The sequence below is a fragment of the Hypomesus nipponensis genome, chromosome 1 (genome assembly GCF_054491055.1).
Source record: "Hypomesus nipponensis isolate SF chromosome 1, ASM5449105v1, whole genome shotgun sequence".
Taxonomy (NCBI): domain Eukaryota; kingdom Metazoa; phylum Chordata; class Actinopteri; order Osmeriformes; family Osmeridae; genus Hypomesus; species Hypomesus nipponensis.
In genome coordinates, this window is record NC_140361.1 from 9143325 (window position 1) to 9155540 (window position 12216).

The window sequence follows — 12216 nt, forward strand, 5'->3', positions numbered from 1 at the left end:
ATCCGTTTGGAACGAATTTAGTAAGGTTTGGAATGTTTGTCGATTATTGATTAAAGTGTTTCGGGATTTTTTACATTGCTGCTTACGTTTGTTTGCACGATATATAGTGCTATATATTTAAATACTCGAACTACGCCACCGGAAGTGTGTTTCTTAACCGCTCTGTTGCTCTCGAATAGTCTGCGGCTTTGCCACCAAGCCTGCATGAAATATTGCCGGAGAGACCACTGAACGACGGCCTACATCTCGAAGGCTGTGCGCCGACATGGGTTTTAAATTAAATGTCAGCAGTGCTCGCCGGGCATCGAGGACAATGTGGCTCCTAAGTCTAGTTTTCTTGTCTGTCTGCATATGTGTTTGCAAAGCAACAGCTGAAGACAGTGCTATGGAAAACATCGTTACTGAGAAGAAGGCTGAAGAAAGCCACAGACAAGATAGCGCAGACCTGCTGATATTTATCATGCTCCTTACCCTAACGATCTTAACTATCTGGTTATTTAAACACCGCCGATTCAGGTTTTTGCACGAAACAGGACTGGCTATGATCTACGGTGAGTGAAACTCGGTCTGGAGACTGATGATGTCATCTCATTTGTACTCGTCACACTGTATGTTTGCTGTTTTATTCTGGTCAAATGTAAAAACAAATGTTGCATAGTCCTTTGTAAAACTGTAGCCCGCTAGACCAATGGTACGACAAGAATGTGATCTGCCAGGAAGTCATTTTCCAGGAATACTGTTGTGTTGTTGTTGACCGACTGTTTTTGGAGACCTCAGATCATTGCTCAGCTGTATCCTAAATCATAGCCTCTGATGTTACATAACTCTTTGCATCAGAAATCTCACACACAAAAAACAATAATAAAACATCTTTAATGCATATTGCAATGGGGACAGATTCTGAGCCAGAAAGTGGGCTTGTCATCCACACTCATTAACCCCCCCACGCACACACACACACAAACTAATCTTTCTCTACTTTCTCTGTTTCTCTCTCACCAGGCGTGCTGGTCGGAGTGGTCCTGCGTTATGGCATCCACGTCCCCCGTGACATCAGTAACGTCACTCTCAGTTGCCACGTCAACGCCAGCCCTGCCACGCTGCTCATCAACGTCAGTGGCAAGTACTACGAGTACACCCTGAAGGGAGAGATCAATGCCAACGAGGTGGATGAAGTTCAGGACAACGAGATGCTGCGCAAGGTACAGTGGGACCCAATCTGTCAAACTGACGGCATTACAATGGCAACAAAGTGTGTTAATACAGTTATTGAGTTTTGGTATAACTAAGGGTCTACGCATAAGATTATTGTTCTATACTAACCCTAACTGGGTGCAAAACAAATGTAGTCAGTTCACCTCTTAGTCATAGTGCCATTCACTCGTTTGGAACTAAATTGCTGGTCACCTGATCAGAGTAAACAAACTTCTCTTTTATGACAATGATCATTTTTGTCCTTGGTCAGCCATTACAATGATTTGTAAATCATTGTTGTGGATTGGGCTGAAAGCCTACTGATCCAGACAGGGCATGCATATGCTGAAGTAACTCTCAACTGACTTGAACTGACTTTTCATGCAAGTTTTTCTTTTTATATGTCTCTAAAGGTATGTTTGCTTGAATCAGCTGCCTTTATGATGTTTCTGTCTGCTGACACAGGTGACCTTTGATCCAGAGGTGTTCTTCAACATTCTGCTGCCCCCTATCATCTTCCATGCTGGCTACAGCTTAAAACGGGTAAGAGGCTACAATTTTTAGCCCCCCCCCCCCCCCGCCCCAACGAACCACAGATGTACCTTGCAGTGGTTATGCTGCAGTACCAATTAAAATTTGAGATAGTGATGGATATTATGTGTGATCTTTCTCTCTCTCTCAGAGACACTTCTTCAGGAACATGGGCTCCATCCTGGCGTATGCCTTCCTGGGAACACTAATATCTTGCTTCGTAATCGGGTAAGCGTCCATGGGCTCGACGCACCCCGGCCTGTGTGTGCGTGTGCCCCTCGGCTGAGCCGGGCCGTGGGGCCTGTCAGCAGGTGTAATGAGATATGGCCTGTCCTCAGGTTGCTGATGTATGGCTGTGTCACGCTGATGAAGCAGGTGGGTCAGCTGAAAGGAGACTTCTTCTTCACAGACTGCCTGTTCTTCGGAGCCATCGTCTCTGCCACTGACCCTGGTAGGAGCTGTGACCTTTTGGAGCACACACAGTCATTTCACAGGCAAACAGGTCACCAGTAAGAGATCCAGACAGCTGTATCGGGTGGTGTAGCATCCTGTGGTGGTACCGTGGGCTCGGGGAACTGCTTTCTTGCCATGCCGAAACGGTTCCAAACTTGAGGTGTTCCGAAAAGAAATGGCGTTAACGTTCACAAAGGGGGTGCGCTGTCTACTACGTGCTAGTCTGAGGTCCACTGTGCCCTGTGTTCCTGCAGTCACTGTGCTGGCCATCTTCAACGAGCTGCACGTGGATGTGGATCTGTACGCCCTGCTGTTTGGGGAGAGCGTTCTCAATGACGCAGTGGCCGTGGTGCTGTCCTCGTGAGTCCTCAGCCTCACCCGTCTGTCTGTCCGTCCGTCCGTCCGTCCGTCTGTCCGTTTGTCTTCTGAACACTTTCATTGTAAAGCCTTGTTGTCCATAGTGTGGTGTTTGTAATATGCAGCGACACACATAAAAACACACAAACAATATTAGTCTTTGGTATTGACTGTGTGATAATGGAAAAGTCATTGTTTAGTAATACATTAACAGTGTGATGTGGAATGTGTGAGACCCCTAACAGTTCGTCTCTCCTCCCTCTGGAACTCTGTGATTGTTTTCAGAATAATATTTTATTACGGTCGTCACAGTGCATGGGGACAACACCCCACTGGAAGAACCAATCAGTCTGTAGAGGTCGTGGTGGACACTTGGGACACGCCCATAAACGGGTGTGATAGCTCAGATTGGACATTTTGCGGTGGCTTGAGTTGATACAGCAAATGACCAGACACCTTACCCTATAAACATCAAAGAAGATACATTTGAAGAGTCAAACTCTCGCAATATGTCTATAGGCAGTCTAACATGTCTCTTATAGGATCCCAGTGAAAAGGCAAATGGGTTTCTTAAAGTGCACCAACAGTCTGACATGGTGCTACAGGGGATGGTGAAAGTCTGGTGATTTGTTGTTCGCGTGATAGGAGTGGGGATGTGTGTGTGCGTGCGGGAGGAAGGGGTCTCTGTCCCCAGCTAGCATGATCCTCTCTTGCTGCCCGTGACTCCCAGCTCCAGTCCTCTCTAGTTCAGCTTCAGTCTCTGCTTCTACTCCCAGCCTTGAGGCCAAGCGCCCCAGCCTTGTAATCTCCTTTACAAGAGGGAGGCTGTTAGAAAAAATATCCACAAGCTTAGCGTCACCTATTAGTTCTCTTATTTTACACATGGAGACCTATAAGGCTTTCCTTCGCAGCCATTTTGATAGATTGAGCTGGAATCAGGCATAGGGATTCCTTAGTTATGTAACGTAACGGATTCAAAGCGTTAGCTGGTCATGCATGTTTGGTTTCTCAATTGCCATACATGTTATTGTCTTTAGTCAGCGGCCCCCGTTCTAGTGAAAGGAAATTACCATGCTCCCCTATGCCAGGGCAGATTAGGTGTAGTCTAGACTATATATCCTTCTGTTTATGTAATCCATGTGCATGGTAACTAACAACACTCACATATCCCACATTCAAATATTAGACAAGTAGTAAAGTATCATATCAGGTATTTCCATATTCTTTGTCAGTTGGGAGAGACAACCCCACCAGTAGTTCTTTCCCTAATGGAGCCACCTGCACTTGAATCATATTTCTGATGTGAATATACTCAGACACATCATCTATGTGAGCAGCTATGTGTTTTCATCATGTGTTGCCAGCCTGATCTAATTGTCCTGCTAATACAGTGCCAATGCATTGTCATATAAATTGACCATTTATGTTGTGTGTGTGTGTGTCCCAGATCCATCGTAGCGTACCAGCCTCAGGGGGACAACAGCCACACCTTCGAGGTTACGGCTGTGCTCAAGTCCTTTGGCGTCTTCCTGGGGGTCTTCAGTGGATCCTTCGCTCTGGGAGTGGCCACAGGCATCGTCACCGCCCTCATATCCTTCCTCGAGTGTCACCAATTTTTCTTTCTATTTCTGGAAACAGGAATATCTCACCAGCTAGTGCAGTCAGCATGTTCACATTGAGCTTTAGTCTCTTAGTATTACCTTGAAGGAAGTCCACTGTCAAGTCAAGCCATTTTTATTTATAGAGCACATTTAAAAACAGCCAATGCCGACCAAGTGCTGTACAAAATCATCAAATAGGGCAAAACAACAATAAATAAAAACAAGAGACAAACATCAAAATTACAGTAAACACGAGTGACCCTAAACTGACTCGAAAGCCAAAGAATAAAATATATTTTAAGTCTCTCTTACCTACCTGTCTTAGTAGGTAGGGTCCAGGAAGGACGGTGTAGTAGAGCTGATTGACGTCCTGTGTTGTTCTTAACCGTGCTCACGTCACCAAGTTCACCAAGCTGAGGGACTTCCAGCTGCTGGAGACGGCTCTCTTCTTCCTCATGTCCTGGAGCACCTTCCTGCTGGCAGAGGCCTGCGGCTTCACAGGTGCAGTCCTCATCAACACACACACACACCAACACACACATTGTGTTTAAGCTCTAGCACACTCGTAACACACAGACACATGCCGTATTTAGACATGCTAACCATCGCGCACATGCACGGATCCAGACACACATACACAGCTACATTCATGTGCAGCTCGTAGGACCTGAACCACCGTGTGTGTGTGTGTGTCTTCCTGTCTCCAGGCGTGGTGGCTGTGCTGTTCTGTGGCATCACTCAGGCCCACTACACCTTCAACAACCTTTCTCCTGAGTCCCAGGACAGAACCAAACAGGTCAGACCACAAACATCTGCCAAAAACGTTTCCTTTTTAATGTATTTATTAATATATATTTTATTTATGTATCATTGTTCAATGCATATTAGTGGACCTGAAACCAACCATCTAGCTACTATTTCCATGGAGTTGTTAAGGGGAATTGAATCAGTCCACTTGTTGCTTTTGTTCCTGGTAGTTGTTTGAACTGTTGAACTTTCTGGCGGAGAACTTCATCTTCTCCTACATGGGCCTGGCACTCTTCACCTTCCAGAACCATGTCTTCAACCCCACCTTCATCGTGGGGGCCTTTGTATCCTATCAGAAGTTGTGGGGTAAATTGAAGGGTTTCTAGATGTTTGGTCTACCCAGGACTGTGGTGTAGAATCATTTCCAAGCCAACTTGTACTTTTAATTGATCCTATCAAAAACTGTTTTGCTACAGACTTAATGGAAAGTTAAAAAGTAAGTCTGAGTATCAAGTATGGTATGTTACAATCAGTCAGGCCCCTTTCCTTGACCTGTTCCCCCTCCAGCTGGCTGTGTTTCTGGGCAGGGCCGCCAACATCTACCCCCTCTCCTTCCTCCTCAATCTGGGGAGACGCAACAAGATCAGATCCAACTTCCAGCACATGATGATGTTTGCTGGTACGATGGGTTACCACAGACATGCCTTTGCTGCCCACACATTCCTCTGTGGATGAGGGTTCTCACTGTTATCTGTGTTTAAGAGCTTTTTGTTTTGTTCTTGTAAGTGGTTTACCTTCTCGTCTTCTTTGAGGCCTGGGGTTGACTGTGTGTGACTGAACATCCATGCTATCTATCTGAATGGACCATGGATGAGACACACCGATGCACACATTGACTTTGTGAACTGCGAAACACACACTCGTCTGACCGTAACGTCTGTCCTGTGCAGGGTTGCGCGGGGCGATGACCTTCGCCCTGTCCATACGAGACACGGCCACATATGCCAGGCAGATGATGTTCAGCACCACCCTGCTGGTGGTGTTCTTCACTGTGTGGGTCTGCGGGGGGGGAACCACCCAGATGCTCTCCTGCCAACGTATACGGTATGCCAGGGGGCTGGGGCCAGGGGGCTGGGGCCAGGGGGCTGGGGCCAGGGGGCTGGGGCCAGGGGGCTGGGGCCAGGGGGCTGGGGCTAGGGGGCTGGGGCCAGGGGGCTGGGGCTAGGGGGCCAGTGGGGCTAGGGGGCCAGTGGGGCAGGATAGATGTGTTCAGGAGATCTGACCCCTTTTAGATATGAGTATGTTCTTTTGTAAATGTATGTTTATTCTAATCAAAGTTTTTGTATTCTTTTTCCGTGTCTTTACAGTGTGGGAGTGGACTCAGACCAAGATAATTCTGTAAGTTTTGCAACATGTTTGTTATGAGTACTGTGTAATGATAGATCCAGCCGTGTTGTAATTGAAGCTATGAGTGTGTGTTCATGTGTATGTGTGTGTGCGTGTGTGTGCGCGTGTGTGTGTGTGTGTTTTTGTATGTCAGCAGATGAGCCTTTCAGAGGGTTCAGAGAGAAGAAGCACCAAGCATGAAAGCGCCTGGCTGTTCAGGATCTGGTACAACTTTGACCATAAGTATCCTTTTAGTGTACTAACCAGCATTTAACAGCAAGAGTGCAATTTACCCAAAAGTTCCCCACTGCAGATAAAAAATGTTTTTCATATGTATGAGTCACATAGTGTGTGTGTGTGTGTGTGTGTGTGTGTATATATATATATATATATATATATATATATATAACTGATAGTCAAACAAATCAAGCACTTGTGCAGCAGTTACATACACAACATGTTGTACGACTCTCTAAACTTGTGAGCCGGTGAGTCCTTGACTCCAGCCCTCTCCAGCTACCTGAAGCCCATCCTGACCCACAGCGGGCCCCCCCTGACCACCACCCTGCCTGCCTGCTGTGGGCCCCTGGCCCGCTGCCTCACCAGCCCACAGGCCTACGAGGTCAGCCCCGTATGAGACTGATAGCCTGCATGGTCCTCCTATGACTTCATTGTACTGTGCATACACATAGGAGATGATGATGATGTACTGACATGTACACAGCACTGATTATTGAGTTTAAGGAACTGTTTAAGGTGTTTTTATGGGTGGGGAGAGAGAGGGAGACTTATAACTCGCTCCTTGTTTTTGACCTGAGTGGAATGTCTCACTTCATCCTTCTCCCCCCCAGAACGAGGGCCAGCTCAAGGACGACGACTCGGATCTCATCCTGACGGACGGCGACATCAACCTGACCTACGGCGACATCACGGTGAGCACGGACGGCAGCGGCGTCCACACCAGCGGCGGCCCCGCGGGCATGACGGCAGCCATGACCGCGGAGGAGCTGGACCGGGAGCTGACGTGTGGGGATCACGAGCTGGTGATGCGGGGCACGCGCCTCGTCCTGCCCATGGACGACTCCGAACCCCCCTTTACGGACCCCCACCGTCTGCACATGTGAGGCGGTCCCACAGCCCCGACCACTAACTGCCCACTGACAAGACAGAGAAAAAGACGGGTTTAATCTCTCTCTCTCTCTGTCACTCTCTTTATCGCCATCTTATTCCGTACCGTTGCCTCATCTTTCTTTAACTCTTTTCTCACTCGTTCCTTTCCACTGTGTGTCCTCTTTCTTGGAGTGGCTAATCACTGTCTCTACCTCATCCCTGCTGGCTTGCCATGTCTGGCATCACTGTCATATACACTGTTATTTATGTGTTTTTGCATTCCAGTTGACAGTGAATGTGTTTGTTTGGCTTATGACAATACCACAAGGCAATCACCGTATAAGAGAAGATATATCAGCATGCATCAGTCTACAAATTGAAATCACAGTACAGCAGTTAGCCTAGACAAACCTATTTGTCTCTGTATATCACAGTGTAGTATAAAGTAAACAAATGCATGCTAAGTTGTGAATCTTTTTTTATCTCTGTGGGTGGCAAAAAAAGTTTTTGGGAGTGTGTAGCTTTGTGGTTGGGTGTGACCCTGAATGTTGCTGCCTTCTCAGATGTGACAGTGTGAACAGATATTTGTCGACCTTGGTGTTCCGCGTTGCTGTGAATTCGGTTACAATCAAGTGCCTATCTTTTTTTTTTTTAAGTACACTCCATGGTCCACCAGGTGGTGACAGTGTGAGTTTGAACTATTTTGTCTGTAGAAAATAGAATTGTGACAATATATTGCCACTCAGCCCATTTGACTCGGCACAAGTCTTGGATCTCTACCAGTGACCTCTGACTGTGACTTTGGAGAGGGTTTTACACCTTATTATATAAGCCGATGGGACTCACAGTAGACAGAAAGGGCTGTTCTGAACCAGAGGTCTGACTCAGCGATGAAAGCTAGTGCCATTTTTTCCTGCATTGATTGACTTTTGTGAAATTCAAATGCAGTCCACCTCTATTTTGTATCCTTTTTGCAACATTAGCATGAAGCACTTTTGCTACATATTCATGTAACTTGTCACCATCTTTACTTAAAAAAAAACGTAAAGGCTCAAAGGTTTATTGACTTTAATGTCAGTTTCAAATGTTTTTAGAGACTAATATTGATATGATCTTAATCCCTTTCTGTGGGTCAGGATCAATTAGAGTGTTGTTAATTTAGTGGATTGGTCTAAGTATCTCCACCCCAATATACTGAAGATGTGCTGCCTCATGTAAATATGATAAGAAGACAGACAGGTAAATTAGATTTGTGTACAGTATGGTCCTTGGTACTGTGCTGTGAAGGGAAGGGATCGCAAATCAAACATTTGATACTGAGAGATTATAAAAGAATATGTGGGAAAATTATTTTGGAGTTTATTGATATGATTGTTGAACAAGTGCTTTGTTCTATATTCTAAAAATCATTCCAGTGACGTAGTCATGTTCCTGATGAGGATGTGGAGAGATTAGGGACCTGAAGATGACAGCCGGTTGCACCCAATGAAAGTCTATCCCTGCTTGTGTTATACTTCTACTGTACAAAAACCATGTTGTAGTGTATCCTTTGCACCATGGTCTTGTGTAGTATGCGGGCCAGGCATGCTGGAGGTAGGGGGCACTAGTGAGCAGAGGCTGTGTTGCCGTCCTGCTGCCCTGTGGCTGGTCCAGGATCAGTGGCAGCTGTTGATGAACTGTGACAGGAAGTGTTGACAGGACGCCACCCTGGCAACGCAGTGTTGATGTGGACGGATGCAGGCCGCATGCCAGACAACACGAGAACAGAGAGAGGGCGAGTGGTAGGCAGGAGTGTGTGTGTGTGTGTGAGAGTAGCAGACATGCCCTGGCTGTCCACAGTTTCATCTCCTGCCGTGCAGGAAGTCATTACTGAGCATGTTCTCTCCATATTTATCAGGCATGCCCCTAGACAATACTATGTGCAAGACATTTTCTTTTTTTTTCTCGACACCATTTAAAGTTTTGTTTAAGTACAAGGGAAATTGAGAGAATAAAATCAAGGATAAAAAAATAAAAAAAACATTTGCACTAGTGTATTGAGAATAGTTTGTTTGATTTTAGCTTTTGATTGTCTTGCAAGTTTTTGTTAGCTGCTCTTGAATGGTCACGTTTGAAGAACAAAGAACATTTAGAGGGAATTCGAATCACTTGGATCATTCGATGCAGTCTGATCAGTCCAGTGAAGGATGGGTCTCTGGAGCTTTTTTAGTTATTGATCTGCTGTCGTTTCCCTCCGGGTGTGGTGGCTTCATCTTCCGAGGTGATCGGACATATGGGAGAACACCCCTTGAAAAGCAGTGAAACTCTTTATTTTGCTGTTTGCATTTGCAAAAAATGTGCGTGCATTGATTTAACATTTGTGCAGGTCATTCTGATGTTACTGATCGTATGTTTGATACCAAAAGAAGCCCATGTTTCCATACTAGTTCCATGGCATAAAGAAAGCATGATCCACCTAATTCATTTTCCATACTTTTGATCTAAGACCCGGTCTTGGAACTAAAACTAGTTGAGTTACTATTATTCTATGACTGACACAGCAAAAGACCTATATACATACACACGTGTGTATGAAGCCTGTACTGTTCTGACAGTATATGTCCAATTTCTTTGATTTTTGAATGTTAACTTGTAATTGGCTTAATCATTGGACTCTAATCTGAAGTATCTGACCAAAGGAGCTTCTTGTGCTCTGTTTCAGACTGTGTTCTGTGTTTATAATGACTAATAGCTGTGTTTGTGTGTGTGTGTGATTGTGTGCACGCATGTGTTTGTCTGCGTGTGTGCATGTGTGCCTGCATGCGAGAGCGTTTGTGTGGTGGCTTGTGCCTGCGAGTGTGTGTGTGTGTATGTGTCTGACTTTGAGACTGTGCTGCCTCTGTGTTGCAGGTACTGACTGTTTACATCTGTGTAAATATCCTCACCTGTTCATGTGCGTGCAATGTTCAATAAACAGAAGCCTGTGCTTTTGATTAAACCCTATGCTGTATCTCCTTATTTCCCCTCCTTATCCTACCCCTGCCTCCTAAAACCTGTGTGGGGTGCAGACATGAGCATGTTCTGTGTTTAAGAATGTAGCTAATCATGTCCAGAGACTCCTTCACAGTCCTTCCCTGTAGGTTTGGCTTGGAATGGGGCAGGAAACACTCCTAAGTCATTCCAGTCATTCACCCACCAGCTCTGGCCTCTATTCCTGGTGCTGGAGCACATTCCCCGTGGGTGGACAGCTCTTCAAAACTCCACTCTTCACCTCTCCTCTCCACATCCCCTTCTTGGAGATATTTCCATCTTTTCCTCCAGCACACAGGCCAAGGTGGGATTTCAGCTTTCTCCGGGAGTTTCAGTAGGTAAGCCTGGTTTGTAAAAGGTTTCTCTGAACCTGGTATTGAGTGGATATATCTCATTCATCTTGCGAGGGAGTGTGAGTGCTATGGATGGGACGCAGCTTTCTTTGCATCGAAGTGTGAGAAGTGCTTTCTCCTTCCAACACATTTCCTTGGAGCAGATAGGAGATACTGCTGTCCTAATATGGCCTGACTCTCCTGGAGAATGCCTGTTTTGTCAAGGTACAGTCCTGAGTGTCAATATCATCTTTAAACGGGGACTATCTTCCTCTTTCTCCCTGCTTCGTTCGACTGTCTCACTCTCTGTCTCATTCCTCCTCTCACAACTTTACCATTGGGTAGAGGCCCCTTTGCATTCGACTTGAAGTGGAGTTTCTGTGTGTGGGATAGCATGTGCAGTGACTTAGCAACCTCTCAGCACCTTTCCCACATCTCACCTCCCAAGGGGGATGGCACAACAGCCCTCTTTAAACCGGGCCTTTATCTATCACTTAAGCAAGATTTGTAGAGTTACTTGGCAGGGCCAACGGGAAGAGCTGCTGTTGACCTTTAGAGATCTTCTCTTTCCATTGTTCCTCACTAGAACACCCATTCATTGTTAGTCTTAGAATTCAGCAATAAATGACTTGAGGCCAGATAATTGTCTCCTCATTGTCAACAAAGGTGTTTTTACTCCTGAAGCATGAGTCATGGTTGGCTATGCCAATTGAGCAGTATGTGTTGACAGTAACTCACCGTGTTACACAGGAATTGTTTATAACAAATTTCGACTGTAATCTTCTATAAGACAGAGGAGAGAATTCATGCAATAATGGACCACATGTTTGGTTCAGCTGACACCTCTCTCTTTCTCTCCCACTCTGTCCCCCTCTCTCCCACCCTCTCTGTTAGATGACAGGAACCAGATCTCTGTGCTCTCCCTCCTCCGCCTGTGGCAGAGTGGAGCACCAGTTCTGTATTAATACACATATTTCTACCCTGATGTTGGAGAGACTCAGACACCTATAAAACATTACAGACACGACCAGTTCTGAGTTCTCTGAACGCAAACAAAATTATCTGCTTTTCCACTTGCCTGGGTGAAGGGGTCAACCACCACCTGTGACCCCTAAACTTCCAGAGAGTGAGATTTGTATGATTTAGATTTTGGATTCTTGGGTTAGGGTTAGGGTTAGTGTTGTGGAATGTTGTAGAGAAACACGTAGCTGGCATTAAACTCATGATTTGTTAGTGGTGATGGGAGACTTCACCAATCTGCCTACCTTGCCAATGAAAGTGTATACTCTATAAAACGAGGTATTTACATTGAGTCTGTGTCATTTTGGACCGCCACCATAACTATTTTAAAGGGGGGATAGTTCCAGTCAGACAGGCCCAGTTCGCTGTCATACCTCCTAGGGGCCCTTGAGACAGCTAATCCTTCACAAGCTAAAACATCCCTGCTTGGACCCACTCAAACACAATAACAGGATTTATAAAGTCATGGAAATCCT

General features: G+C 45.8%; 1 protein-coding gene across 2 annotated transcripts; it reads left to right on the forward strand.

The window, feature by feature from the left end:
* Positions 1-140: 140 nt before the first annotated feature.
* On the forward strand, positions 141-7393 carry slc9a6a (solute carrier family 9 member A6a). 2 transcript variants are annotated; one of them, XM_084683352.1, is made up of 16 exons: positions 141-551; positions 1003-1202; positions 1660-1737; positions 1877-1953; positions 2064-2176; positions 2433-2538; positions 3983-4124; positions 4532-4637; positions 4844-4932; positions 5114-5227; positions 5451-5562; positions 5834-5987; positions 6251-6281; positions 6427-6512; positions 6786-6891; positions 7121-7393. In XM_084683352.1, exons 1-16 carry the CDS (start codon positions 266-268, stop codon positions 7391-7393), a joined length of 2073 nt encoding a protein of 690 aa, XP_084539478.1. In that variant the 5' UTR covers positions 141-265. The 2 variants fall into 2 exon arrangements, with proteins under 2 accessions (XP_084539478.1, XP_084539473.1); XM_084683347.1 differs by having other exon boundaries at positions 142-551; positions 6424-6512.
* Positions 7394-12216: the final 4823 nt, after the last annotated feature.

Bases quoted from the DNA above. Each gene is read 5' to 3' on its own strand.
- slc9a6a (XM_084683347.1), top strand. From the start codon at position 266: ATGGGTTTTAAATTAAATGTCAGCAGTGCTCGCCGGGCATCGAGGACA. The intron at 4,638-4,843 runs GTGCAGTCCTCA...TCCTGTCTCCAG, and splicing joins AGAGGCCTGCGGCTTCACAG to GCGTGGTGGCTGTGCTGTTC. The intron at 5,563-5,833 runs GTACGATGGGTT...TGTCCTGTGCAG, and splicing joins GCACATGATGATGTTTGCTG to GGTTGCGCGGGGCGATGACC.